A 27915-nucleotide genomic window follows, 5' to 3' on the forward strand; every position below is an offset into this window, starting at 1 on the left:
TTTTTCTCCATTTTAAGGAACAACATTGTATTATCAGCCTGGCCTTCTGTATGGTGGATCTGTGGAACATGACTGTAGCATCCTTCGAAGCATTGGCTATTACTTAGAAGGACTCCTTTGCCTGGCTCCATTTATGAAGCACCCGTTAAAAATAGTTCTGCGAGGAGTGACCAATGACCAAGTTGATCCTTCAGTGAGTATTGAGGCCAAGCTATGGTGTGATTTTTCTCCCCCTTTGTCTATTGTCTCTTCCCAGTTTCTTAACATAATTTTACTTTTGAGCATGCTCTTTCTGCTATTTACCTTGAATCTGAGGTTAATGCAGCCCATGAAGCAGGTGAACCAAGACTTGTAATCATCAATTTTGGGGTGGTTGCTCACATTTCATCAAGGCACCGTCCATTATTATGTCTAGGAACCTTCAAGACAGGTGTTGGCCATTTCATCATGTTTGTCCTGAAAGATGGCTCTGTTTGGCTGTACTGGGTGTATGGAGATTTTCTAAGGTCATGTGAAAGCTCAGGCTAGTGGGCAGCAGATCAAAGTTTTAAGTAGGAAATCTTGGCATTGCCAAGAGATGTGATCCAGGTTTCAGTCATGAACTCAAGGCCTTTCTTCATCTTAGGAGAGAGTTTTCAGAGTTAGGAAAAAAGGCATAAGGGTAAGGAAGGAATATGTGAGCTTTGATAAATTGTGGGTACCGGCAGGCTTCTTATTAAGCATACTAACTTTCATATATATATTTATGGATAATCAAATATCCAGCTACAATTTTCCTCTTAGTCACCACAGTTGATTTTGTGCCAGTCTTAGACATCCCTTAGGGAGGGATACCTTACAGTCCTGAGGAGGTGTCATAAAGCTGATGTTCCTGAAGTCCTGAAGGAAGAGGTAACATTGTTTTTACCACTGCAAACACATGCCACAACCCATAAAATGGACAGCTTCTGAGGACATCTGTGAAGTGTGTAGTCCTCCTAACTGGGAAGGCCCTGTTAGTGGCATAGTGAGCCCTTAGGTAAAACTGCTGATCTTTATCAAGATACTCACTAAGGTCTAAACATGGTTAATATATTCTTAAGGCAGTAGAAGAGTTACCTCTAAATTCTTAGAAACTCAAATGAGTAAACTCTTCCTCCTAGAATTCTAACTATAGTGAAATAGCTGAAATTTTTATTCTTAGAGGTTGCATGAGTGGTTTAGAATTTTAAATTAAGCGATTGCTTTTTCCCCCTTGGCATTTTCTAGATGGTTCTAGGAAATGGTCCCTTTGATTAAAAGTATTGTGGTCCATTTTAGGTTGCATTTTTTTTTTTTAGATCCTCTTTTAGATTGCAAGGAAGGCAAGTACCTTCTGTGATGGGAAAACTGTAGCACAGTGCATTCCAGTTTTATATTCTGATGGCTGATAATCTTTAAAAGAAATGATTTTGATTGGCAGTTAAACAAGCGTTTAAAAAAGTTTTATATGCTCACAGTGACTCAGATCACTTAAGTTCAAAAAAGGTACTTAAGTGTCTTATGCACAGTAGAAAAGAACAAATCTGCTTTTATTATCATCTACATTTATTACTATATGACTAAAGTGATCACCATGAGTACCTGGCTATAGCCTAGGTTAAAATAAACCTGTCCTTGGACTGCCCCTGTCTCTAGAAATATAAATAATAAACATCAGACTGGTGGTGTGGCTGGATAAAGAAGAACATCTTCATCCTGTGCTATCTTCGTTTCAAGCTTCCTATGTGTGGTTTCCCTGTCAGTTCATGTCCCCAGCTACTCTCTTCATTCAAGCATGAATACCAAGAGTGATTCTAACCTTAGAGAATTTCATTACATGGGCAGTTGTAAACACAGCTGGGGAGCTAATAAGGCCGGATTACCCTGGGCCCTGATAGAAGTATAAGAAAAGTGCTGAGCCTCAGTATCCTAGTCCATTTTACCTTGTTAACTTTGCTATAACGAAATACCTGAGACCAAGTAACTTATCAAGCAGTAAGACTCTTTTCCCTATTTCTTTCTTCTTCTTTAATTCTGGGGACTGAACTCATTCATGGTCTCGCACTAGTTGGACAAATACTCTGCCACTTGAGACATGCTCCTTGTCTAAGGTTTATTTCTTATAGTTCTAGAGGCTGGAAAGCCTCCCAGAATCTGGTGAAACCTTTGTGTTGTGTCTTGATGTAGTTCCCGGTATCACAATGGTGAGACTGAGCATCCTTTTATCAAATGCATCCTTTTATCAGGAGCCCACTCCCAAGATAATCACCTTAATCTGTCTATTCAAAAGGGTGGTATCTTCATGACTTAATGACATCTTAAAGGTCCCACATCTTAACAGTGTTATAATGGCAAACTTTGGAGCTGACCTTCAAACTATAGGGTTGCTAGGGGAAAGAAATCCAAAGTCACTAATGGGGCTTAGGGTAATTGTGTGGAGATTGAGTTAACACAAGGCATTCTAGGTTGTTGCACACAGGTTATATAAGGACAGGATATGATGTTCAAACAAAGATGAAATTGCTTAATGATGCATCAGAATGCATCACTAAGTGATGCATCCTTAAGATACGGGATGTGTTTAGCTTTAATATTTAATTGAAATGTTAACCTTAATAAAAATGAAAATTTTTAATAAGTTTTCCTAGTCACTGTCCCTATCACAACTGACTTATTCTGAACATGTTCTTAGGGTTTTACAAGTTTTGTTTTTTTAAATGGTACTGGTTTATTTCCTGATACCAGAATATTTACTTAGAACCTGTCTTCTGCTCTAAAGCCTTGTGGCATCATCTAGTGAATCAGCCTCTTAGAGATGTTGGCAGCTTGGACACAAACTAGGCTTAAGGCCCTTATGGTACAGACAAGGAAATTCAGGTAGTTGTGAGTTTCTTATTGGAGACTGGGCAGTGAGTTAGCAGCAGAGCCAGGAGGACTGGAGCTTCTCCTGAAATGCTCTGCTCATTTTACCTGTCCCCACTGCCCCCGATAGGTCAGCTCATAGGCGCAAAGGGACTGTCTCATTCCTTATGGAGTAGTTATGTAATTGAGCAACTTTCACCGGCTTGTTAGGTATATATGATTTGAATGTCATCTGTATACCCTGTGAGGATCTGCAAGTGACTAGGAAAGACCTAGAAACTGAACAGGAAAGATATAACAGAAACAGGTGGCACAGCCTGAATGAAGTTGGGGTATCTCTGTGTTCCTTCATGTACTTTGAGGTTTGTCTTCATCCCATCCACCCCTACTTTCATGAGGACACACAACCTATACCTGGATTCACATTGAGTACTTTATTTGGTTTGCATGGGCTCAATGTGCCCCCAGCTCTCCCCATTAAAAGGCCATCTTAGAAAAAGTGTAACTAGGGAAGAAAATGAGAATGAGCAGTTGGTTTTCTGTGTGAATTCAATAGGTTTTTCCATGCCGCACATGGTACCCCCAGTGACTTCACAGCAGGTGCAGGTCCCTGTGATCACTGAGGAAAGTTAGGCTGAGAGGCCTTCCTCCCCTTCATAGCTTGTAAAATTGTAGACCTACTTAAGGGCAGAGCATCTGTAAGCCAGCTTCCCCCCCTCCTGCCCTCCTTAGCAAACTGTGGTTGCTAACCTCGTTGGCTTCTTGGACTGTCTAACAGTTTAAACTTTCTTTTCTTCTTTCCTGAACTAATTTCTAGGTTGATGTTCTTAAGGCAACAGCACTCCCTTTGTTGAAACAGTTTGGGATTGATGGAGAATCGTTTGAGCTAAAGGTATGAACTGCTGCTTTTTGTATAAATATCAAACATTTTCTTATTAACTCATTTGGAAGAGCTGTGACGTGTGTGTGTGTGTGTGTGTGTGTGTGTGTGAGAGAGAGAGAGAGAGAGAGAGAGAGAGAGAGGCAGACAGATAGACAGACAGACAGAGACAGAGAAACAGAGATTTGAAATCACCATTTATCAAAGACCCAGAACACTCAGAGAGCATATCAGCCAGACCAACCAGACACTACTGATTGCCAACTAAAGGGGACTCTTTAGTAATGACTGTAGTGGCCAACAGCCATTTTACACTTAATTTGTGGCAGGTACTGATATGAATGTTTCTTCTCATTGACTTAATTCTTGAGCAGCAAGAACTATGGTCCTACTGCCTCTCTGATCTAAATTATCTGTATAACTTATGTCCAGGAGCTCCCGATCTGGATGTTTCTGAGAATTTGCAGTATTTCTAAAACCTTGTACAAGTAACTTAAACACCTATTAACTGTTTATTATTGTTATCTTAAGTAGTTGTGCAAAGGAGTTGCCATTTTAACAAAGCAGTTCATGCATATTATTGTGGTGTTTTTTTTTTCTTTCTGTTGTTGTTGTGAGCCTTGAACCCAGGATCTAAGCACTTTCTCAGAGCTCTTTTTGCTCAAAGCTAGCACTCTACCACTTTGAGCCACAGTGCCATTTCCATGAATATGATATATCTTGATCGGTGTCACCCCTTTCAATTCTCACTCATTCCTTCTCTATCTGCCCCTTCCCTTTTCTTAATTTTGTAGGATATACATTAGATTCTTATCTGCATTTTCCCCTCTCTTCTTCTTCTCTTCATTCATCTGCCCTTTATGTCTTTACTAGTAAAAGGAAAGGAATAAAGCAATCCAGTATGATGATACTGGACATCTCTTTTTCATTTTATCATTTTATTTTACTTTTTGTGTTGGTCCTTAGGCTTGAACTTGGGGCCTGGGCACTGTCCCTGAGCTTTTTTTTTTTTCACTCAAGGCTAGCACTTTACCACTTGAGCCACAGTTTTACTTCCAGCTTTTTCATGGTTAATTGGAGACAAGAGTTTCATGGACTTATCATCTTAGGCTGGTTTTGAACTGTGATCCTCAGATCTCAGCCGCCTGAGTAGCTAGTACAGGCATGAGCCACTGGTGCCCAACTCAATTTATAATTTTAAATGGAACAAATTACTGTTTTGGAATAATAGAATTTTGATGGATGAGTAATTTGCATAGGAGAATAATGGATTTCTGGTGGTTAAGAAATGAGATGGGCTGACAAACTAGGATAAATGAACAGATCCAGGTATGAAGTGGCCTGTGTCTTTAGGTAAAGAGGAAGCCACTTTGATCTGTTCCCTCTTGCTGCTGACTTAAGATGCTGCAGATTTTGAAGGGCTAAAAAGAGAAGAAGAGGGATGGAGAAAACCTTCTCCAGTTTGGCATCAGAGGACTCCGCTTTCTTGTGTTCTTGTCTCACCAGCCTCTTCACCTCCCCCTCGCATTTTGTGCAGATTGTACGACGAGGAATGCCTCCTGGAGGAGGTGGTGAAGTACTTTTCTCTTGTCCTGTAAGAAAGGTTCTGAAGCCTATTCAGCTCACGGATCCAGGAAAAATCAAACGAATCAGAGGAATGGCGTATCCTTTATTTCTCATTCTTCTTTCTGCCTCACTCAGGTTGGAAGGCTTACTTAAAAGCTTCATTTCTTCCTAGCACAGTTAAATTTGAGACAATAATCTTGGAAATATTTTTGAAACTGTGAGATTGTAACTGCTAATTGAAATACAATGCTTTATTTATTTGTTATTATTATTTGTGTGTGTGTACTAGACCTGGGGCTTGAATTTGACTTCGGTGCTGAGCTTTTGTACTCGAGACTAGTTCTCTAGCACTTGAACCACAGCTCTACTTCTGGCTTTTTGGTAGTTAATTGAAGATAAGAGTCTCATGAACTTTTCTGCCTGAGCTGGCTTTAAACCGAGAGCCTCACTCAGATCTTAGCCTCCTGAGTAGCTAGGATTACAGACCTAAGCCACTGATGCTGGCACAAAGCTTTATATTTATTATGTATTAGCATGACTAGATTGATATGTCCTTTTTCTCTTATCAGTATATTATCTGGAGCCTAGATCTTTTAGCTTTTGCTTTTTCTATAGATGGAGAAAGCAGTTGTTAACATAAAATTGAAAACTTGGTAATTGGATACCAGTATCTCATACCTGTAATCATAGCTGTTCAGGAGGCTGAGATCCAGATTTTCACTACTTGAGGCTAGCCCTTGTAGAAAAGCTGTGAGACTTCATTTCCACTCAACTAGCAAAACGCAAGGCTAGTGGCATGGCTCCAGGGCCAGCGTGCCAGTGGTGAGCAAATAAACCAAGTAAGCACCCATGGCCCTAAATTCAAACACTGGTGTTGCAAAGAAAAAACAAAAACACCACATGGCACAGCACAACAACAGCACCAAGGAAAGATGAAACTTGTGGTGCTCCCTGAACCGTGTGTGTGTGTGTGTGCCGTGTGTGTGTGTGTGTGTGAGAGAGAGAGAGAGAGAGAGAGAGAGAGAGAGAGAGAGAGAAAGAGAAAGAGAAAGAGAAAATCAAGACTACAGGGATATATACAATTGCCTGGATGGTTTCTTTTTTATTCTCTGCATGGCTGTCTTGGGGCTTACCTCAAATCTCAGCCCTGTAGGTGGGGGGAGATTGAGAAGTGGTACTTGTCCTGGGAGCCCCCATTGACCATGTAGCTTCCTAAGGTGATGGTTGTGCTAATACTCGAGCAGCTGTAACAGCTTATAGAGAAGACTACAAAGTAGTAAAAATGCAGTAAGACTACATGTTTATTTTTTTAAGTCAAATACGCCATTTATACTGACCCATGTCAGTCACTTACAGGTGGATCTCATGCTTGCTACCTTGTGTCCACCATACAAAGAACCCAATAATCCAACAGTGTCTGTGACCATTTGTTTTCCAGTTTTCCAATCACTTGCCCCAAATGCTACAACTTTTATCACAGTAGCATAGGTTCTGCTGGAGACTACCATATTGGGGTAACTCTTTGTTCAAAGTCTTGTGAATGATCCTTTGAGGGTGCTCATGAGTCATAGCTGCCTTGGGGCTTTCATAGAGGGGCACCTACAACCTGGAACACTGGTAACCTGGGCCCTTTGAGTACAACATTGTCCCTCCTGGTTTCTCCTGGCAATATTGGAGCCTTGTATCTATCAGAGATGAACCGGGATGGCCCACATCCCTCCTTCCTGAGGCCTGGATAGAATACCTAAACCATCCCTGGTGTGTCTCTCACTGCTAGAAGCTTCCTCTCTGCTTGCTAGGAAAGTCAACATTCCACTAATTAGTCTTCTGTCTGGAGGCCCACTGTCCCAGCTACCAGCAGCCAGTCAGCAGAGCTGCCCTGTTGAACAGTACCTCAAAGGAATGTGGGCTGGATTATCACCATTGCTGCCAGGTTTGGAGCCTAGGGGCAAAAAACGAACAAACAAAAACCAACCAAACTGCCTTTGGAAAAGACTTTAGTTTTATACTTTATAGTACTTTTTTGCTAGTACTGGGGCTTGAACTCAGGGCCTGGGCACTGTCCCTGAGCTTTTTTTGCCCAAGGCTAGCACGCTACCACTTGAGCCACAGCTCCACGTTTGGCCTTCACTGTGTTTGTGGTACTGAGGAATCAAACCCAGGGCTTCATGCATGCTAGGCACGCACTCTATCACTAAGCTGCATTCCCAGCCTATAGTTCTCCCTCCCTCCTTATCTTGGTCCTTCCCAATCCTTCTCCCCTCCCCCTCCCCCCTCTGTTTCTTTCACAAGACTAATTGACTGTTGGACTGAGCTTGGTGGCTTTTTTTTTTTTTCTTCCTGTAAAAGTGTTCAAGTTGGGAGAACTGTGGTTTTAACTGAATCCTCCTCCCGCCTGCCACTGCCATCTTTCCCCTCTTGAATTATGCAGGTTGATGACTGGCCAGTCTGGGAGGGAGTTGGTGTTGGCTCCTTCCAGCAGCTGTGATTACACAGTAGTTACCTTTTACTGAATGCCACCCACTCTGATTCTCCCTGTTGCCTAATTTGGGGGGGAGTAAGGGGGGGGGAAGAAAAGAACATTCTGTGTTATGTTAGTTTTGTGGTGCTATCCCAGAACTCATGATCCCATGTATAAACAATATAGACTGAATAGGAAGGTGAGTCGGGAATTTTTTTTCCTCTTTAGTGGTACTAGAGTTTGAAAATAGCCAGTCAGGTGGTCTGCCGTTTGAGCTGTGTCCTCCTCCCCATCCCTTTTTTACTTTCAGTGATTTCTGGATAGGTTTCAGATTTTTGCTTGGGGCTGGCTGGCGTTGGGCTGTAGTTCTACTTGTGGCTTCCTATGTAAGTAGGGACCACTGACACACACCACCTGGCCCAGCTTGTTGGTTGCAATGTCTCATTTACTCTGCACAGGCTGACCTCAAACTGTGGTCCTTCTGTTCGTCCCCTCCAGAGTAGCTGGGATCAGTGGTGTGTTGGACAACCTGGTTTTCTTTCCTTGACTGTTGTGAATGTCTGTCAGTCTCTTTTACCACCTCCTATACTCTCTCTTCTCTTACCCTCCAGGTTTCCCTATCCCTTTTTACCCTGGAGGGGTGAAAGGAAGACTTTTTTCCTTGTGCCAGTCCTGGGGCTTGAACTCAGGGCCTGGGTGCTGTTTCTGAGCTTCGTTTGACAAAGGCGTAGTACTCTACTACTTTAGCAACAGCTCCACTTCTGTCGTGTGTGTGTGTGTGTGTGTGTGTGTGTGTGTGTGTGTGTGTATTCACTAGAGATAGGAATCTCATGGACTTTTCTGCCAGGGCTGGCTTTGAACCATTCTTCGAACGATCTTCAGATCTCAGCCCTTTGAGTGGTTAGAATTACAGGGGTGAGTCACCAGTTCCCAGCTGGAAGATGTATTTTGAAGCCAGATCTGTTGACTTTTGAGCAAGTAACTTAGTTTTTGTAACCTATAGTCTTGCTTTAGATTAAACTCTGTAGCTAGGAATCACGGCCCTTACCATAGGGCTGCTCTAAATATAAAATAAAAGGCTACTAATATGTAAAAGAATTTCGAGAGCTATGAATGCAGTTGATTGTGCGTGGGGATAATGACATCTCTTGAGCTATCCTGAGGAGAGTGGGCAGTGTCAGGCTGAGATGAGAGACCCACTCAGTCCAAAGGGTCTGAGACCCAGAACTGTTTGTCTAAACTGCCTGTGGTCAAAAGTATGAGTTGGACAGAAGAGGTGGTGATGTAACTGAGTGCTTGTGTATTGAAAAATCCTTTGCTCTTTCCCTGTTGCAGTTTTGTCCTTTTGAGTCAAGTCAAATATTTATTGAGCATGCATGAGTATAAAAGTCAGAGGATCAGAGTTGTTAGGGATGTAACATTCAAGATGCTGCCGTATAGAGTGTGTGGTCTCTGAAGAGCAAGAGCAAGGTGTTGTGTAGGTGAAGGGAGGCATGGTAAGTTCAAGTGAGAGGTGAGAGGGCTTCTGGGGAAAGAGGAATTCTGGGCTGGGAGAATGGGGGATGATAGTTCAGGTGGGAATTTGGTAAAGCTGAATGGGTATAGGGAAATGAAGATAATCAGGCTGGGGACAAATGCTGTGTAGTCCATAGGGGCTAGCAATATGTAGGAGGGACACTCTGTCCCAGAGGAGGGCCTCTGGGACACTCACTTAACTTGCTTTGTTAGTGAAGTGTTTAGGATATGTCAAAGATGCTTAATCAGATTCCTTGTACAACATTTTGTTTCTCAGCTTAAGTGAAAAATGTTCTTGATAGTAACTCTTGAACATGTGTGCTGCAGGGGGGATGATCACACAAACACACTTGTTGTGTATGGGTCTGTATCGGGGGAGGGGAAAGGTCACTTGTTGGTATTTTTCCATATAGCCACCAGCCCTTGACCATGTAACACATTGCACACTGAAAGTGCCCAGTCCTTTTTTTCCCCCCTCCAATTTGGCATGTGTTGTTGGGGAGAAGCAATCTCTGCTATAAAGTCTAACTTGGTATAATAATAATTTCTATACCCTCAACCACTTGTTCCTAACGATTTCCTCCTTTTCTCAGGTGCCACATTATAGAAGTGCTAGTAGTTATCACTCTTCCTGACCATAAGGTAGCAGGAAGAGGAATCTATATTAGTGACAAATAGAGTGATTCTTAAATAATAGAGAATAGGCTCTGACGTGGGGGGTAGAGAGGAGAAACTATTTAGAAGTTTGTAACAGTAACCACCTTCATCTTTCACTAATGTTTTCTGCTTCCTGGTGTCAGCACACCAGGAGATTGGCCCAGGTCCATCCCAGGGGAGAGTGGATCCTGGCCTTAGGTTCTTAGAGAGGGACTTCTTGCTTGTAACCATGGAAATGGACAGAGAATAGAAAGATTTTCTTGCATGTGGTACCTTCAAAGGAAGATAGATGCAGAAAGAGGCAAGTGTCTTAGTGCCTTCTCAGTTGGACAGTCTCTAGAGAAAGAGAATATGGGCAGGAAGTTAGGGTACAGATTGAAGAACCTTGCATTTACACTTTCCATTCTTATTTGGATTCCCGCCCCCCCCCCCCCCCCATGAGCATGTCTACCTTTGATAATAATGAAACAAAGTTGAGTGATGGTATTAAAAAGTTAAGGTAGGGGCTGGGAATATGGCCTAGTGGTAAAGTGCTCGCCTCATATACATGAAGCCCTGGGTTCAATTCCTCAGCACCACATATATAGGAAAAAGCCAGAAGTGGAACTGTGGCTCAAGAGGTAGAATACTAGCCTTGAGCAAAAAGAAGCCAGGGACAGTGCTCAGGCCCTGAGTCCACGCCGTGGGACTGGCAACAAAAACAAAACAAATAAAACAAAAAGTTAAGGTATTACATACAGCTGGAATCCAATGGAATTCTGAGTCCTAGTTTGTTCTTGATAGTTCGACATATCTTTGCCAGCCTCAGAATTGACTTCTCTGCTGAGGTTCAAGCAACAGTATATCCTTAACTCTAGGCTGCAGGTACTCCGTGCGTGTGTCACCTCAGATGGCAAACCGAATTGTGGAGTCTGCAAGGAGTATCCTCAACAAGTTCATACCTGATATCTATATTTACACCGACCACATGAAAGGACTCAACTCTGGGAAGTAAGTATCTGAATTTTAGAATCTACTTCACATGCCTTATTCTACTTGAAGGTAAACTGCCAGCTCCGAGGTTGGGCTGCAGCGGAAGAATGACTTCAGAAATCACTTTTCTTCTGACTTGCTGCTATTGTCACCAGCAGGCATTTTTTTGAGTGCTTGTCACATGGAAAGTGTCCCAGTGGCTGGCACTGGTTGCTATGGGTTAGATCTTGAGCCTTGGAGAATTAAAACCTACCTATTAATAAGCAGTGCCTTCACTTTAAATCCCATTTGGACTCTGTTCCAAGAAAAAATAGAAAGACTCTTCTACCCCAAGTAAATAAAGATGAAGGAAAAAAAAGTCCTTTGTTGTCTAATGCAAATCAGCTTATCTCTGTATCTATGGGAATATGTACACAGAGAAGAAGTTGTTCTTCCAGATTTGAGTTTGATTTTATTAAAACTTTTGCTAAAAGTAGACTAAAGTTGGATGTGATGGTGCATACTTCTCATCCTAGCACTTAGGAGACTGAGACATGAAGATGATGAATTCAAGACCAGACTGGGCTTCAAGGCTTGATACCTTATTCCAAAACAACAACAAATCAAACAAATGAATGAAAACTAAATAGAAACTTTAAAAAAATAGAGCTGATAACTGAGCAGTAAAGCACTTGTCTAGCATGTATCATCCCCAGCACTGAAAATATTAGAAAATAAGAAAAATTAAAACAAAAATAGAAAAACTTGATAATTGATGTGTAATGCAAATGTCTATTTTGGACTATGCTTATTATATATTTAGGAATGAGATGATACGGAAGCAATTAAAACCATGTTCGTTACTTACAAAAGTGTTACATCTATAGAAAAATGGGAGGAATATTGCAGTAAAACCCCTGTGTATCTTTCTATTGCCCAGGCTTAATAATATTTTGCCACATTTGTGGATTTTTATTTGTAGGTTCTGTCTTAAATTTTTGTGGAATTATTTACCTGTGAATAATGACATCATTTTTTTAAAAACATTTTGAATTTGAAGTTGTTAGGTTTCATCTCTGAAAAAAGTAAGACTTTTAGTTGTTGTGAGCTAACAAAAAGGCAAGCGTGAAGGTGGGAGTCTTTAACTCCTATTTTTTGAATGGAGAATAGGAAATGGATCTTTTTCTGTTTCTCCCCTTTTACTTAAATCCTTGCTGAAACTTTCAAAAAAAATAGAAGAAAAATGAAAATGGGGAGGGGTATTGAGTAAGTGAGAATCTTTGACCTTTGAGACCCAGCGGAAAGATAAAGGTGATTTCAGATACATGGTGGTGACTCATAGTCCAAAGCAACAGAAAAGAGGTATCAGAGGTTACAGTTGGGAAAGGATTTGTGTGCAAAGCTAGCCCTTTCTATGGGGATTAGGAAGGTCAGTGAAGGGCCCAAACCTTTGATGACTTAAGCATCAATAATATTTTTCTCATTTGTTCATAGACATGACCATGCTTGTATCCTCATGGTTGTAAACATGAAGCAATCATTGATGTAAGCTATCAGTATGATTTCCAGCATGTAGTGGATGCTATAGAAATGGTGCCTGCTAACCTGGTCTTTGCTTACCATGCCCTTTTTGGCTTTGGGTCTGGAGTTTTCTATAGAGGACAGAAGGTTGAAGCAGAGCAGGTTGTAGTGGGAGCTGTCTGGTGGGTCAGATCTTGAGAATTCCTTTTCTATCTGACTGATGGTCTTACCAAAAAGTGGACAGGACTGAAGCAGAGTAGGCCAGGAGGCCTTGCTGCCTGCCACCAACTAGAGTGTGGCTTTTGATAGTGCCTGTGACTCAGCAACCCTAGTACATGATCAAGTTTCACACGTGCTAATGGTGAGTAGAAATCTTACACAAAATATGGAATGAGAAATGTTCTATACTTGTAGGCCATTAACTATGCACCATTAAAAATTACGTAGAAAACCAATGTATGATATACGTTTGTGCTTGATTATGACGTAGAAGCTTGGTGCATCTGGTCACCCTGTTGATGTTATTTTATCATGCAATACTGGTTGTCAGGAATTTATAGTGAGAGCTTTCACAGGTTGGAGAGAGGGAGAGGGCTAATGGGACAAGGTGTGAACTTGGCATCTCTCTTCAGTCTGTCTTATGTGCCCTCACTCAGCAGGCTTTTATTTCCAGTATAAACTAGTAGGCAATCTGGTAAGGCTTAATGTAACCAGAAGGAAGCCTTAGAATAAAATGCCATGTCTTGGATTTCTGTTGCTGGTGTAAGTGCTTTACCTACTCAGCCTCTGAACCTTTGTATCTGTAGATCTCCAGGCTTTGGGTTGTCATTGGTTGCTGAGACCACCAATGGCACCTTCCTCAGTGCTGAATTGGCCTCCAACCCCCAGGGCCAGGGAGCAGCGGTGCTTCCAGAGGACCTCGGTAGGAACTGTGCCCGGCTGCTGCTGGAAGAAATCTACAGGGTATGTCCTAAGCTTCTGCTTCCTAGGTGCTGGGAAAAGAACAACCAGGAAAAAACAATCGGAAGTCTCTCATTCTTATTCCTTTCCAAGGACTTACCCTGTGCCTATGCATTGAACACTTTAATTAGTTGATTGACTTGCTCAGTAAGAAGGCACCCAGTCCCCCTTGGGTTGGGATCTAGAGCAGGTAAATGGTAATGAATGGGGGAACAGAGAAAAGAACTAGAAGAGACAGGGGAATGAAGGTTAAAAACAAAAACCCAGGGGTTAGAGGCATGGCTCAATTGGTAGAGCGTTAGCCCATTAGCAAAAGCACTAGATGTGTTCAAATTCTGGTCTCAGATGAAAAAGAAAATAAAACAGCTCCCCCCACATCCTCCATAAACCCCCAAAACAACCTCCAAAAAGAAGTAGGTGAGCTAGGCGCTGGTGGTTCATGACTATAATCCTAGCTATTGAGGAGGCTGAGATCTGAGGATCATTGTCCAAAGCCAGCCTGGGCAGGAAAGTCCATGAGACTTATCTCCAATTAACTACCAGAAAACTGGAAATGGTACAGTAACACAAAGTGATAAAGTGGTAGTCTTGAGCAAAAGAGCTCAGGGTAGTACCCATTGCTGAGTTCAAGTAAGAAGCAGGTGAGATAAGATGGTCACAAGCACATTCTCCTTACCAGATAGGGTACTGTCTGTTTTCCTAGTTGTTGTCAGATGTACTCCTTGCTTTCAGCCTGTGTGTGTGTGTGTGTGTGTGTGTGTTCATGTATACATATATGTATGTGTGTGCCCATGCATGTGCTGGTACTGAATTCAGATCTTCTCTTGTTTAGCTTTTTCTTGTTTAGCTGAGGCTGTATCACTTGAACCATGCTGTTTTTGTTTGTTAATTGTAGGTAAGAGTCTCAGACTTTTCTTCTTGGGCTATTTTTGGATCACAATCATCAGATCTCAACTTCTTAAGTTTCTAGAATTACAGGCATGAGCCATCAGCATCTGGCTATCTTTGAAACTTTTTGAGAGAAGCTAGAAATCTAAGTTTGTATGTGACAGTTGACTCATTTAAAATGTCCATAGGCTAGATTTTGCAGGGTTTTCTGGAACGTTAGGAATGTCCAGGAAAGGCTGGCCTGTGGTACAGCTCAGTAGGGGGGCTTTAGAAAGAATAAGAACCCGGGATAGACAAAGGTTGACGCACATTGAAGACAGACTTGAACTGGTAGCTGTTTTGTTCGTACATCCGTGTGGTAGGAAGCAACTTAGGTCAGCTGTCTTCTCCATGGCCACCATGTGTTGATCCATGTGTACATCTAAATAAAGATCAAAAAGAGGGAAAGGATTGTGAGAGACAAAGATACCAGCAAGAGGAAGATGAGGTTGACTGAAAATATAGTGCCCTAAGATCCTATATGTTTTCCTTGAGAGGGTCACAAACCTGTTTCATGATGTCACTTAGCCTGTTCTCTTGTTGGCCTTGGTGTTCTGCCTCAGAAAGGCAAAGTGTTTTCTATAGGGAGAGTCTAGGACAGGCTCTGTGAGATGGTTGTTCCTCTGTTCTGTGTGTGCAGGGTCCAACGTTCTTTAGTGGGACAGTTGTAAGGACTGTACTTTGGGTGACTTGCTAGAGAGGGAATAATGCTTCCAAATCATCTCTATCCATGAGGAGCTGCAAAGACTTCATATGTGCATTTATCTACATGCTTCTTTGTAATTCTTACTCATTTCTTTGTCCATTTTTTTTTTTTTTGCCAGTCCTGGGGCTTGAACTCAGGGCCTGAGCACTGTCCCTGGCTTCTTTTTGCTCAAGGCTAGCACTCTACCACTTGAGCCACAGCACTATGTCTGGCCTTTTCTATATATGTAGTGCTGAGGATTCGAACCTAGGGCTTCATGTATATGAGGCAAACCACTAGGCCATATTCCCAGCCCCTCTTTGTCCATTTTTGAAGTAGCAAAACTTTTGTCATTTTTTTTTTTTTTTTTTTTGGCCAGTCCTGGGCCTTGGACTCAGGGCCTGAGCACTGTCCCTGGCTTCTTCCCGCTCAAGGCTAGCACTCTGCCACTTGAGCCACAGCGCCGCTTCTGGCCGTTTTCTGTATATGTGGTGCTGGGGAATCGAACCTAGGGCCTCGTGTATCCGAGGCAGGCACTCTTGCCACTAGGCTATATCCCCAGCCCCAACTTTTGTCATTTTTAAAGTAGCAAAATTGCACATTTAGGACTATAGAAATAAAGTCCAGTTTGAGAGATACAGTGGCAACTTTGTTTTTCTTAAAACCCATCCTTTGGCCACTGGTTCAGCTTACTAATTTGCTGTGGTAAAAAAAAAAAAAAGCCTGGTTCATCCATGTGCTCCTGAGATAGGCCTCACAATTGAGGACAGCTGACAGTGACAGCTGGCCAACCCAATCCAAATCAGCAACCTTGGAAAACATAGTAGTTGAAAGATGGGACAGGAGAGAGAATGAACTCTTAGAATTAATTAAAATGTCCAGGTCTGTTTAATATCTGTGTAATTCAAAGTTGGAGACAAAACACCAAAGATGAGCCACCTTGGAAGTGCAGCTGCAGACTTCTGCCTGCCATCATTTGGAAAACAGTGTAATCTGCCTAAGGACATGTCCTGTCACAGTTTTTGGTGCTAATTCAGCTTGTTTTCTGATGCTAAATATAGTGGTGTTTTGGAAAAATGAGTAATAATAACTAGAAGTTTGTGAGTAAATGGTGAGGCGGTTGCTCTGCTAGCTAATTTATAAAGTTTGTCAGCTGCCCATTGTGAGGGGGACAGATACGGGTGGGATGGTGTGTGTGTGTGTGTGTGTGTGTGTGTGAGACTCCTCCCAGTTTCCTTTTCCCAGGTTCTCTCTCTGGCTGTAGGAACACTTCTGTCCCTTTTAAGTGGGCCATGGGAGAAATGAAAGCACCATATTACAGGGCCGTCCAGTGGGGGGGCCCTGGGCATAGCTGGGATTCAGGTTTTATGTTTCCTTAAATAGCAGATTATATAAAAGGACAGCCCTGTTGGATACAAGAAAAGAAACATGCAGTCTGGATTACTTCATTTATTATTTATTTTCTTTAATTGAGATCTTTTAAATAATTTTTATTATATTTCCTTGGCCAAAGTTGTTTAGTCATTCACAGAACTTCCTTTGTGTGTCTATGATGTCTAATTAGTAAAAGGATAAAAGTGCTTTGTGCTTTTTAAAAAACATAATTGTCTACAGATACTTGATGAGACATGAATTTTAAATGAGTAATAAAACTCAATTCCCTTGAAAGTGCTCTTTGTTTTTTCCAAAGTTTTTTTGGTCTTTTATAGTTTTGTGATTTTTTTTTTTTTTTTTCCGGAACCGGGGACCGAACCCAGGGCCTCGGGCTCGCCAGGCGGGCGCTCTTCCGCTGAGCCAGATCCCCGGCCCCTGTTTTTTCCAAAGTTTTAAGCCTCTGACTGAATTCCTCCTATTTGAAGGTATAACATACCCTCTTGCTTCTGCACCAGGCCTCCTGGAACTATCCCTTGGGTTCCATCCTGCCTATTGTCCTGCTTTCCTGCCGCTCAATCTCACCTTCAATCTGGACTATTAAGTAGAATCACTCTAGCTCCACAGGAAAAGTTCTTTCCAAATCCTCTCCATTGAATTCCTTTCAGTCTAAATCTCCCTCAAACACTGACCCTATGTCTTCACTCCTGAGCATGGAGATCTTTGCTGGCTTCTCACTTTCTTGGGGTAAAGTCAGTCTGGTTGACCCAGTTTGGGAAGCCGTGTTTCAGTCTTGCCACCCCAGATTCTTCCCTCTGTGTTTGTGTGTGGCTCTCCAGAGGCTTCCTGATTTTTCCTCACTGGCCCCAAGTCATTATTCCTTCACTCTCATCTTGTTCTTCCTTCCTCTAGAAAGCCTGTTTATCCCTCCAGAGCCTGTTCCCCAGTGCCTCCCTTTGCTGTTGAATGAATTACACCTCCATCCCGACCTTTGGTATCTGGTAGTCTCCTCTTCCTCCCTCCTGTCCATGGGCACTGATGTATTTATTGCATTGAAATTTTGCTCCAATACCTAACAAATTAATTGAGAATGGTGTAGTAACAGCTTAGTAACAGGAGGGAGGCAGTTGTATAAAGGGACCAATATCTGCAAGACCTTTTGTTTTGTATTGGGAAAGTACTTTTGTCCTGAATTTTGCTGGGTGAAAAGATATTCTTTATTCCTTAATAACTTAAGTAATTTGGGGATAGCAATAGAATTTCATAAAGTCTAATAATTGGCTTAACTTCCTTATTTCCTTGTCCTTCCTACATCCTTGTCAGGGATACTCACTGAAGTCCGATTACACCTGGAACTGAGTTATTACCACCCTACATGCAGTGTAACCCATAAGAAGGGCAGTGTACCCCAGAAGCAGGCCTAACAGGCACCTGTTCTATTTACCTTTTGTGCCTTGGTCAGAAACTGTACTTCTCATTCTGATCTATTCAAAATAGGTTCAGATTCCAGGCCATCCTGCTTATACTTTGTACAATGTCAATTTTGATTCTAGATAAGTCTCAGAAAGAATGATCAGAAATTATGGCTTTTTTAAAGACACAAATTTAAATACTAGTAATACATAGACACAAACTGGCTGAAATGGTGGGAAAAGTGAAAAATGAAGGAAGAAAGACAACTAAAGCAGTTGTGCCTCAGAAGAAAGTTTTTGAAAGAATTGTTCTGCTTATTGGTTTGAACGATAAAGGAGGGACCTGACCTCAGCCTTCTAGATTTAAGGCACATGCAAGAGGTAAAGAAAAGTTAAGGGCTGGGAATGTGGCTTACAGTAGAATACTTACCTACCATGCATGAAGCCCTGGGTTTGATTCCTCAGCACCACATAAAAAACAGAAAAGGCCAGAAGTGGTGCTGTGGCTCAAGTGGTAGAGTGCTAGTCTTGAGCAAAAAGAAGCCAGGGACAGTGCTCAGGTCCTGAGTCCAAGCCCCAGGACTGACCAAAAAAAGAAGAAAAGTTAAGAACACGTGAGCAGTTTCCAAGAGTATTGGAATAAGTGTAGTGGTAAGGCCCTTTAAGGAAAAGGCCTTTCGGTGTCAGATATTGTTCTTTTGTGACATTAAATAAATAGAAGCATTATTCACTTAACCCTTGGAGTTACCTGTACAACCTATTAGAATTTTGCTCCTTTTTTGGGGGGTAGGAGGGTCAGTCAGTCATGGGGCTGAACTCACTCAGGGCCTGGGTGCTATCCCTGAGCTTTTGTGCTCAAAGCCAGTGCTCTACCACTTCTGCCATAATTCCACTTACAGATTTTAAGTCATTAATTAGAGATAAGAGTCTCTAACTGGGCTAGCTTTGAAACAGGATCCTCACATCTCAGCCTCCTGAGTAGCTAGGTAAGCCAACAGTGTCTGGCTCTGCTTTTATTTTTTTCTTTTGTTTATTTATTTTTTTTTACTTATACTCAGTACAGTGATATCCACTGTTGCTTTGATTTACAAAAGGAAAGTTTTCCTTTTCACCAGATTTTACTTTTAAGATATTTGCATGTTTATATTCATAATGATCTCAGCTGGGATAATTGTTATTATTAGCTATTAGTTTAACTACCTCCAGTTAGTTGGTACAAGGTTTCTCATTACTCCCTGTTCCATTTTATTTTTGCTTGCACGCAGTAGTATGCTCTTCTGTGAGTTGTGATATTCTGAGTGTATGTTTCTGGATGGCTTTGGTTTGGTGTGCTTTTTTTCTTCCATTTTCTGCTTTGTACAAAGATTAATTATTAAAGTGTTTGTGTTTACAGGGTGGGTGTGTGGACTCAACCAACCAAAGTCTGGCCCTACTGCTCATGACCCTTGGACAGCAGGATGTTTCCAAAGTTCTGCTAGGACCACTTTCCCCTTACACGTGAGTTGTTTCCTTTTGGCTCACTGTTCTCCTCAGTTAAATTTTCTTGAATTTTCCAATTGCACAAAATGACAAAGACGTGCTGCATGTGTTCTCTCATCTGATCACCTGCTTACCCTGATTCACTTAAATGAGATAGCAAGTGCTACTGTGAACCTGGTGTTTAACACAGGTGCTTTTGCCTTCCTTTCTTTCCTTGTTCTATCATTCCTGTGTGTTTGAAGTTGCACGGTAGATACAAGGCAGTTCTTTTATCTGTGCTTTCAATGTTGTTCCTATTTTAGAGGTAAGCTTCTGGTTCTATAAGCTTGGATTATGTTCTTAGTTTTCTTTTTTTTCAAAATTATTTTATTATTATAAAGGTGATGTACAGAGGGGTTATAGTTACATAAGTGAGGTAATGATTACAATTCTTTTTGGACAATGTCACCCCTTCCCTCTCAGTTTTCTTGTTTTCTTTTCTCTTTTTTCTTTTTTTGCCAGTCCTGGGGCTTGAACTCAGGGCCTGAGCACTGTCCCTGGCTTCTTTTGCTCAAGGCTAGCACTCTACCTCTTGAGCCACAGTGCCACTTCTGGCTTTTTCTGTATATGTGGTGTTGAGGAATCAAACCCAGGGCTTCATGCATAGTAGGTAAGTATTCTACTGTAAGCCACATTCCCAACCCCTCTTTTTTCTCAAAGGCCACTTTGCCCTAGCAGTCTTACTTGCTGTGATGATGGGCTTGTCCATTTGTCTCAGATGATATCGTGTATTAGCTGGCTGGCAGAGATGCAGAAAGATACAGTTCATAGTAATACTCCTAAAATGCTAGGAAAATTTTAAACGTGACTTTGGGCAGTTTGATGTTAGCAGAAATTGACAGCTGAAGTATAAAAGCAAATATCTCACCTGATGTTAGCCGAAATTGACTGCTGAAGTATAAAAGCAAATATCTCACCTGGTGCCATTGGCTCACACCTGTAATCCTAGTGTCTCAGGAGGCTGCTGGGCAAGAAAATCCATTGCACTCATATTTCCAGTTTAACTATCAAAAAGGCTAGAAGTAGGGCTGTGGCTCATGTGGTAGAGCACTGGCTAGCCTTGAGCACTAAAGCTTAAGAATAACACCCAGGCCTTCTGTTCAAGCTCTAGGACAGGCACCAGAAATTCTACCAAAAACAAATACTTTCCATAGAGAACAGCTAGCTATGAGACTTGCCTTATAGTGTATAGTGAAAGAAACATGACCATGGGTAGTAAATGAGTTTGCTGAAAGCAGCCTGTTTCAATATGGATGTGTATACATGCACACATGTGCATACATGTGCTCTTATGCTTGCAGATCATTACATGGCCATCTGGTGGGGAGCTGGGATTGAGGGAGAGAAGGAAGGAAGGAGGACCTGGCTAGCTGTGAGACTGAACTGTCCTTTTTCGGTTATCATGGTACCGATGCTGTATATGTGAAAGGTACAGTACTGTGATAACTGAAGAATGGTGGTGCCATCACGTTGAGAAAGAGGAGCAGACTGTGGAGAGGCCATGCCCTGGGGGTCTGGAAACCAGGAGCTACAAAGAGAGATTGTTTCTGAGGTTTTATTTTTCTGTGTAGGTGGTGGGAGGCTTTTTGGGAACAGGAAAATGGGAGAGAATGCATTCTGTTAGCAGTGGAGAAGACTGATAAGCAGGGCAATGGTAAGCAGTGTTATCTCCTGATCACTTGTGTAAGTATTTCACAGGACAGGAAACCTAAAGTTGAGCAATCCTAAATGGCACGCTGACACCAGTAGTTGAACATTGCTCAAACAGACATGGCAGTGAAATGTTTGGGGAGCTGGTGAGGCCGTGAGTATAGCAAGCACCCCAAGTGTGGAGATTCACTTCCTATTGGTTGTTGCTAGAAGTGATTGGTGGCTATGTTCTCACCCTGGGTCCAGGCAGTATCATTGCTGCATCTTTCCTAGGCTGTGCTTCAAGGACAGCAGAAGGCCTCATACATAGCCCACACAGCAGGACTTGCTGTCTTCAAATTGTGTGTGGTCTCAGGGCATGGGCTTTGGCAGAACATGTGGAAATGGAATATATGCTTTCTTCTTTTTTTCTTGACAAGTCTTTTTGGTTTTGGAGAGTTTTTCAGTTTGGCTCCAGGGCCTTTCTGTTAAAGCCTGCAGTCTCACTGGAGATGGTCAAGATGTGACTGGACAGTTTTAAAGGCCCCTGTGTCCTCTTTAGCACACTCCTCACCAAACATGAATTGCAGTGCCTTTTCTTTCAGAAACCTAACGTTGTGGCATCTCTTGGGAAAATAGTGGTCTGTTCTCAATGGAGCTTTAAAAGAGTGGAACAGATTATAAGATTATATGTTTTAAGGCTTGGTCTTAGGGCATAGACACATTGCCCTCTGAGGGCCTTTTACAAGGGTGAAAAAGTATAGCCTCCCATTTGTGTGTGTATATACTTACATTCCTACATACATGTACTAGGGCTTGAACTGAGGGCGCCTGGGTACTTTATGATGGCTTTCTTTGCTCATGGCTTTCATTCTACCAGTTCTACTTCTGGCTTGTTGCTGCTTACTTGGAGATGAGAGTCTCACAGACCCTTCTGCCTTTGGCTTCCAACCAAACTCCTCAGATCTCAGCTTCCTGAGAAGGTAGATTACAGGTATGAGCCCTCCCCACCTGGCTTCCTACTTCTTGGTAAGCCAGCACATGGAGAGGAAAAGTGAGTTAATTTTCAGGAAACTTGTGTGTTTGGGACCCTTTCTGCTCTTAATCATAGTAGAGGATTCTAGAAGCCCCAGAGAGAAGGAGGAAGGTGGGATATGAAGGCATAAGTAACATCATGTTTGTAAGAATGGTTGAGAATAAAGTGGGATGGACTCCATGGCTTTGAATTGAGATCCTCAGATCTCAGCCTCCTGAGTAGCTAGGTTGACAGGCATGAGCCACCGGCGTCTGGCCACATTTATTTTTATGAACCTCACATTTCTAAAAGCAGAAACAAGACTTTCTCTGGTTTTAACAAGAATGTATTTCTTCTGGCAGTTTGTATTTGTTTGGATTTATATAAATAGCTCTTTAAATGTCTATTTACAGAACACTGGATTTTTTTTCTTTCAGTGTTGCTTTCAAGCCATGCTGGAAAGTGTGGGTTTTTGTGTTCCTCCCTGTTTTCTTTTTCTGTTTCTTCCTATTGCTTTAGGTGATTGCTGTTGTGATTGTGTACACTGCTCAAGAAAGCGAAGTTTTATATGTGAAATTCCCAAGGAAGGCCAGGGGAATTCTTTGCAGGAGACTAAAATAGTACTGGATAATAGAAAATTTCTGACATATCTGGTGAATTTTTGTAGGTGTTTTATAATTGGTGACAGTGGTTCTACCCCCTGCTCAAAAGGCTTAAGTTTACAATTAAGTGTGTATTTCTACTTTATTTAAAAGTTGGAGAACGCAGTCATGACATTAAGTGTATATCCTATGAAACGAAGAAAATTGAGTCGGCGAAGTGGGTTGGGAGAGAAGAATGAAAGGAGTAATATTGGTCAATATGCATTGCACTTATGATGAATGATAACCCCCTTAGTACAACTACTTACAGGTAATAAAATTTCAACTTTAAACGGGTTAGATTAGTAGAAAAGTACATACCAACAAACATCAACACAGGTCCTAAATACAGTGCTTCTTGATCAGTGTTCCCCCTTTCAACGTTCTTACCCACCTCCCAGCCCACCCCTTCCCTTAGTTATCTTGATTTTAGGTTATGTGTTGAATTTTTTGCAATTTCCGAGGCAGTTTATATGTATATAATGCATCTTGATCTGTGCCACCATTTACTCAGAGGACTAGTCAGTGATCTGTCATGGACTAGTAGAAAAGATTTAAATGCACCTGCAGACAGAGAACTAAATTCTTGTCTACTAAGTCACCAGGAGATTCCGGGTCTGAAAAACCTGAAAAGTCTCCCCTGCTGCCTTCACCTCTGTGTCTCTGTAGCTGCAGTACTGGCTTGTGCTTCTTGCCTACCATGAGTTCACACAGTGGACTCTGAATAACTGTTGAAAAGTGACGTAGGCTTTGGATAAAAGAATTGAACTGGACTGTTTGCCAATCTAAGACTCCAAGTAAAATAAAACCATATTTATTTCAGCCGATGAGATGTTTAATGCTTGTTAATCTTTCTTGATGAGACTAATGTCAGCGTAACAATTCTCTTCTAAAACAATTTCACATCTAAAAATAAATATTGATGTGTTGACCATTCAATACATGAGACTTGACCATACATATGAAGAGAGTTAATAAACTCATGTATTAAAAATCTAAACTTATCTATCAGCCATAATGCAAAGTAGGGTATTATTTGCAATTCAAGAAGAAACAATTACTGTAAGTATATGTGTTTCAGATTCCAGAATTTAGGTTTTATTTTTGCCTTCAAATTATTTTCTTCTTCTTTTTTTTTTTTTTTCAAATTTTTATTATCAAACTGATGTACAGAGAGGTTACAGTTTCATACGTTAGGCATTGGATACATTTCTTGTACTGTTTGTTACCTCGTCCCTCATTCCCCCCCCCCCCATGAGTTGTTCAGTTCACTTACACCAAACAGTTTTGCAAGTATTGCTTTTGTAGTTGTTTGTCTTTTTTTTACCCTGTGTCTCTCAATTTTGGTATTCCCTTTTAGTTTCCTAGTTCTAATACCAGTATACACGGTTTCCAATGTACTCAGATAAGATTACAGAGATAGCGTAGATACAACCACAGGAAGGTGATACAAGAACATCATCAATAGCAGAAGCTACAGATACACATGGTACGTTGAAAGTAATTACAACTGTGATATAACAATCGTTTCCATAATATGGAGTTCATTTCACTTAGCATCATCTTATGTGATCATAAGGGTATAGCTATTGGGCCTTGTGATCCTCTGCTGTGACTTGCCTAAACCTGTGCAAATATTTATTCCCAATAAGAGAGACCATAGAGTCCATGTTTCTTTGGGTCTGGCTCACTTCACTTAGTATAATTTTTTCCAAGTCCTTCCATTTCCTTACAAATGGGGCAATGTCATTCTTTCTGATAGAGGCATAAAATTCCATTGTGTATATGTACCACATTTTCCTGATCCATTCGTCTACTGAGGGGCATCTGGGTTGGTTCCAGATTCTAGCTATGACAAATTGCGCTGCGATGAACATTGTTGTGCTAGTGGATTTCCTGTGATTTTGTTTGTAGTTTTTTGGATAGATACCCAAAAGTGGGGTTGCTGGGTCATAGGGGAGTTCTATATTTAGCCTTCTGAGGAATCTCCATACTGCTTGCCAGAGTGGCTGAACCAGTTTACATTCCCACCAACAATGAAATAGAGTTCCCTTTTGGCCACATCCCCTCCAACAATTGTTATTGTTAGTTTTCTTGATATATGACATTCTTACTGGGGTGAGATGGAATCTCAATGTTGTTTTGATTTGCACTTCTTTTATGGCCAGTGATGTAGAGCAATTTTTCATATGTCTCTTGCCATTCTCATTTCCTTGTCAGAGAAGTCTCTTTGTAAGTCTTTAGCCCACTTGATGAGGGGGCTCTTGGTTCTTGGCGGTTTTGTTTTGGAGGAAGGTAATTTTTTTAGTTCTGCATATACTTTAGATATGAGGCCTTTGTCTGTTGAATGTCCGGTAAAGATCTTCTCCCAGTCTGTGGGCTTTCTGTTTACCTTGCGAGCTATGTCCTTTGCTGTGCAGGAGCTCTGTAGTTTGATACAGTCCCATTTGTCCAACCTTTCTTTGATTTGTATCCTTTTTGGGTCTTTGTTAAGGAAGTTCCATCCTGCGCCAAGGAGGCCAAGTGTTTCTCCTACTCCTTCCTTTAGTGTTTTCAGGGTCCCTGTTTTGATTTCGAGGTCTTTAATCCATTTGGAATTGATTTTAGTGCAGGGTGATACATAAGGATCTAGTTTTTGTTTGTTGCATGTGTTGAACCAGTTTTGCCAGCACCATTTGTTAAAGAGGCTATCTTTCTTCCAAACTATTGTTTTAGCTCCTTTATCAAAGATTAAGTAGGGGTAGTTCTGTGGGTTCATTTCTGGGTCTTCAATTCTGTTCCATTGGTCTTCAGGCCTGTTCCGGTGCCAATACGAAGCTGTTTTTATTACTATAGCTTTATAATACAGCTTGAAGTTGGGTATTGTAATTCCTCCAGCACTGTTCTTTCTGCTTAGGATTGTTTTTGCTATTCTAGGTCTTTTATTGTTCCATATAAATTTCTGAATTGCTTCCTCTATTTCATTAAAAAATGGTGTTGGGATATTAATGGGTATTGCATTGAATTTGTAGCTAGCCTTTGGCAATATTGCCATTTTGATTATATTAATCCTCCCAATCCAGGAGCATGGGAGGTTTTTCCATTTCCTTAGTTCTGACTTAATTTCATTTTTCAAGCTTTTAAAGTTCTCATCAAAGAGATCTTTCACTTCTTTGGTTAAGGTTATGCCTAGGTATTTTATGTTTTGGGGGGCTATTGCAAAAGGAGTTGCTTTCCTGATTTCCACCTCGGTCTTCGGGTCATTAGCATAGAGAAAGGCCGTTGATTTTTGAGGGTTTATTTTATATCCTGCAACGTTGCCAAAGTTTTGGATCAGCTCTAGTAGCTTGGGGGTAGAGTCTATGGGGTTCTTTAGGTATAGGATCATGTCATCTGCGAAGAGAGAAAGTTTAACTTCACCTTTTCCTATTTGGATCCCCTTTATATTTTCTTCTTGCCTAATTGCTCTGGCTAGGAATTCTAGTACTATGTTGAAGAGCAGGGGAGAGAGTGAACATCCCTGCCTTGTTCCTGATTTTAAAGGGAATGACTTTAGTTTTTCACCATTTAGAGTTATGCTTGCTGTTGGTTTGTCATAAACTGCCTTGATTATATTGAGGAATGTTCCCTGGAATACCAGTTTTTCCGGGGCTTTTAGCATAAATGGGTGCTGGATTTTATCGAACGCTTTTTCCGCATCCAGAGGTAAAACCATGTGGCTCTTTACCTTGCTCCAGTTGATGTGGTGGATTACATTAATTGAATTGTGTATTGCATCCCTGGGATGAATCCAGTTTGATCTTGGTTTATGATTTTTTTGATGACCTGTTGAAGTCGATTGGCCAGGATTTTTGCGTCTATGTTCATCGGGGAAATCGGTCTATAGTCCTCTTTCCGTGATGAGTCCCTGCCTGGTTTGCGGATTAGGGTTATACTGGCTTCATAGAATGTGTCTGGTAGTGAACGTTCTCTTTCAATTTCATTGAAGAGTTTGAGAAATATTGGTGTGAGTTTTTTTTTTTGAAGGCCTTGTAGAATTCTGCAGTGAATCCATCTGGACCTGGGCTTTTCTTGGATGGGAGATCATTTATTTCCGTTTCTATTTCAATACTGGATATGGGCCTGTTTAGAAGATTTAAATCTTCATGGTTGAGTTTGGGGATATGAATTTTTTCTAGGAAATCATCCATTTCTTCCAAGTTCTCGAATTTGTTGGCATAAAGGTTTGCAAAATAGTCCCTTATTATTTTCTGAATTTCGGTTATTTCTGTGGTAATGTTACCTGTTTCATCTCTTATCTTGTTTATTCGAATGAGTGTGCTGCCTTCGTTTTTGGTCAGGTTTGCCAGGGGTCTGTCTATCTTGTTGATTTTTTCAAAGAACCAACTCTTTTTTTTGGGTAGCTATCTTTTCATTTGACTCTTGAATTTCATTTATTTTTCTATTTGTTGAGGCCATGAAATCATCTATTACTTTATGGAAGGATTCCTGTATTGATTCAAACTTTTCATTTAACATGTTTATCAGTATCCTTTGGAGAGCATTTTGAGGATTCTCTTCTATGTCTTTGATTGACTGCTCTGTTTCCTGCTCGTTTTGAGTGGGAGAAAAGACTCCATTGTTTGCCATGTTTCTTGTGTTTCTTCTGCCCATTTGGATTGGGAAGCCCAATCTACAAACACCTGTGAGCACTGTTTAAGACCCAAAACAGCCCTTACCAAGCACTGTTGTGTAAATCTTAGAAGTTCATAATTATATACAGATACCTTGTATACCTTTATATAAAATTATATTTGGCGTTCCTAAAGAATACAATTTCAATTTAACAACCGATCCTGGGCCCTGTATTCAGTAGTTACTTATTTACTGTTACAACCCTATGAGCAATTCTTGTTCTTATATTAAGTTCTTTTAGGACTGGCTTTCTCTATGACCCCTTTGATTCACTTGAGTTAAGCAGGGATACCATCTCTATGCAATAACCAGGAGTCAATGGAACCTGGAGGGCCTGGCAGTAAGTCAGGAGGGAAAGTTAGAGGTAGTAAAGAGAATAGAGTAAAATGTATTTGGGGGGGGGAGGTGATGATTTTCGTTTAGTTTCAGTGACATGGAAATGTGGAGAAGAGTAGAATCAGTAGAAAGAACAAGGTTAAAATGATAGACAATGGAGAATTAGCAGAAAAGATTGGAGGTGTTATTCATATGAAAGTAATTTTGAAAGAAAGAGAACACAAAGAGAAATAAAGAAAAAATACTGGAAGACAGATGCACAAAACAGAGAAAAGTTATTTAAAAAATAAAATAAAAAAATAAAAAGGAAAAAAACCCAGAAAACCAAACAACCAAAAAAAAAAAAAAAAACTTG

The 27915-nt window shown here is 41.1% G+C and overlaps 1 protein-coding gene across 2 annotated transcripts in view; it reads left to right on the forward strand.

Moving 5' to 3' along the window:
• Rcl1 (RNA terminal phosphate cyclase like 1) overlaps positions 1-27915 on the forward strand; it is a 56710-nt gene that overhangs the window by 19409 nt on the left and 9386 nt on the right. Inside the window, exons 3-8 of one of the 2 annotated variants that reach the window (XM_048329282.1) lie at positions 18-193; positions 3680-3754; positions 5280-5404; positions 10806-10931; positions 13220-13376; positions 19162-19265. In XM_048329282.1, the coding sequence (XP_048185239.1) occupies positions 18-193; positions 3680-3754; positions 5280-5404; positions 10806-10931; positions 13220-13376; positions 19162-19265 (763 nt within the window). The remainder of the gene's footprint in view (positions 1-17; positions 194-3679; positions 3755-5279; positions 5405-10805; positions 10932-13219; positions 13377-19161; positions 19266-27915) is intronic. The other variant, XM_048330046.1, reaches the window with a different exon arrangement.

This window comes from Perognathus longimembris, chromosome 1, assembly GCF_023159225.1.
Source record: "Perognathus longimembris pacificus isolate PPM17 chromosome 1, ASM2315922v1, whole genome shotgun sequence".
NCBI classification, from domain to species: Eukaryota; Metazoa; Chordata; class Mammalia; order Rodentia; family Heteromyidae; genus Perognathus; species Perognathus longimembris.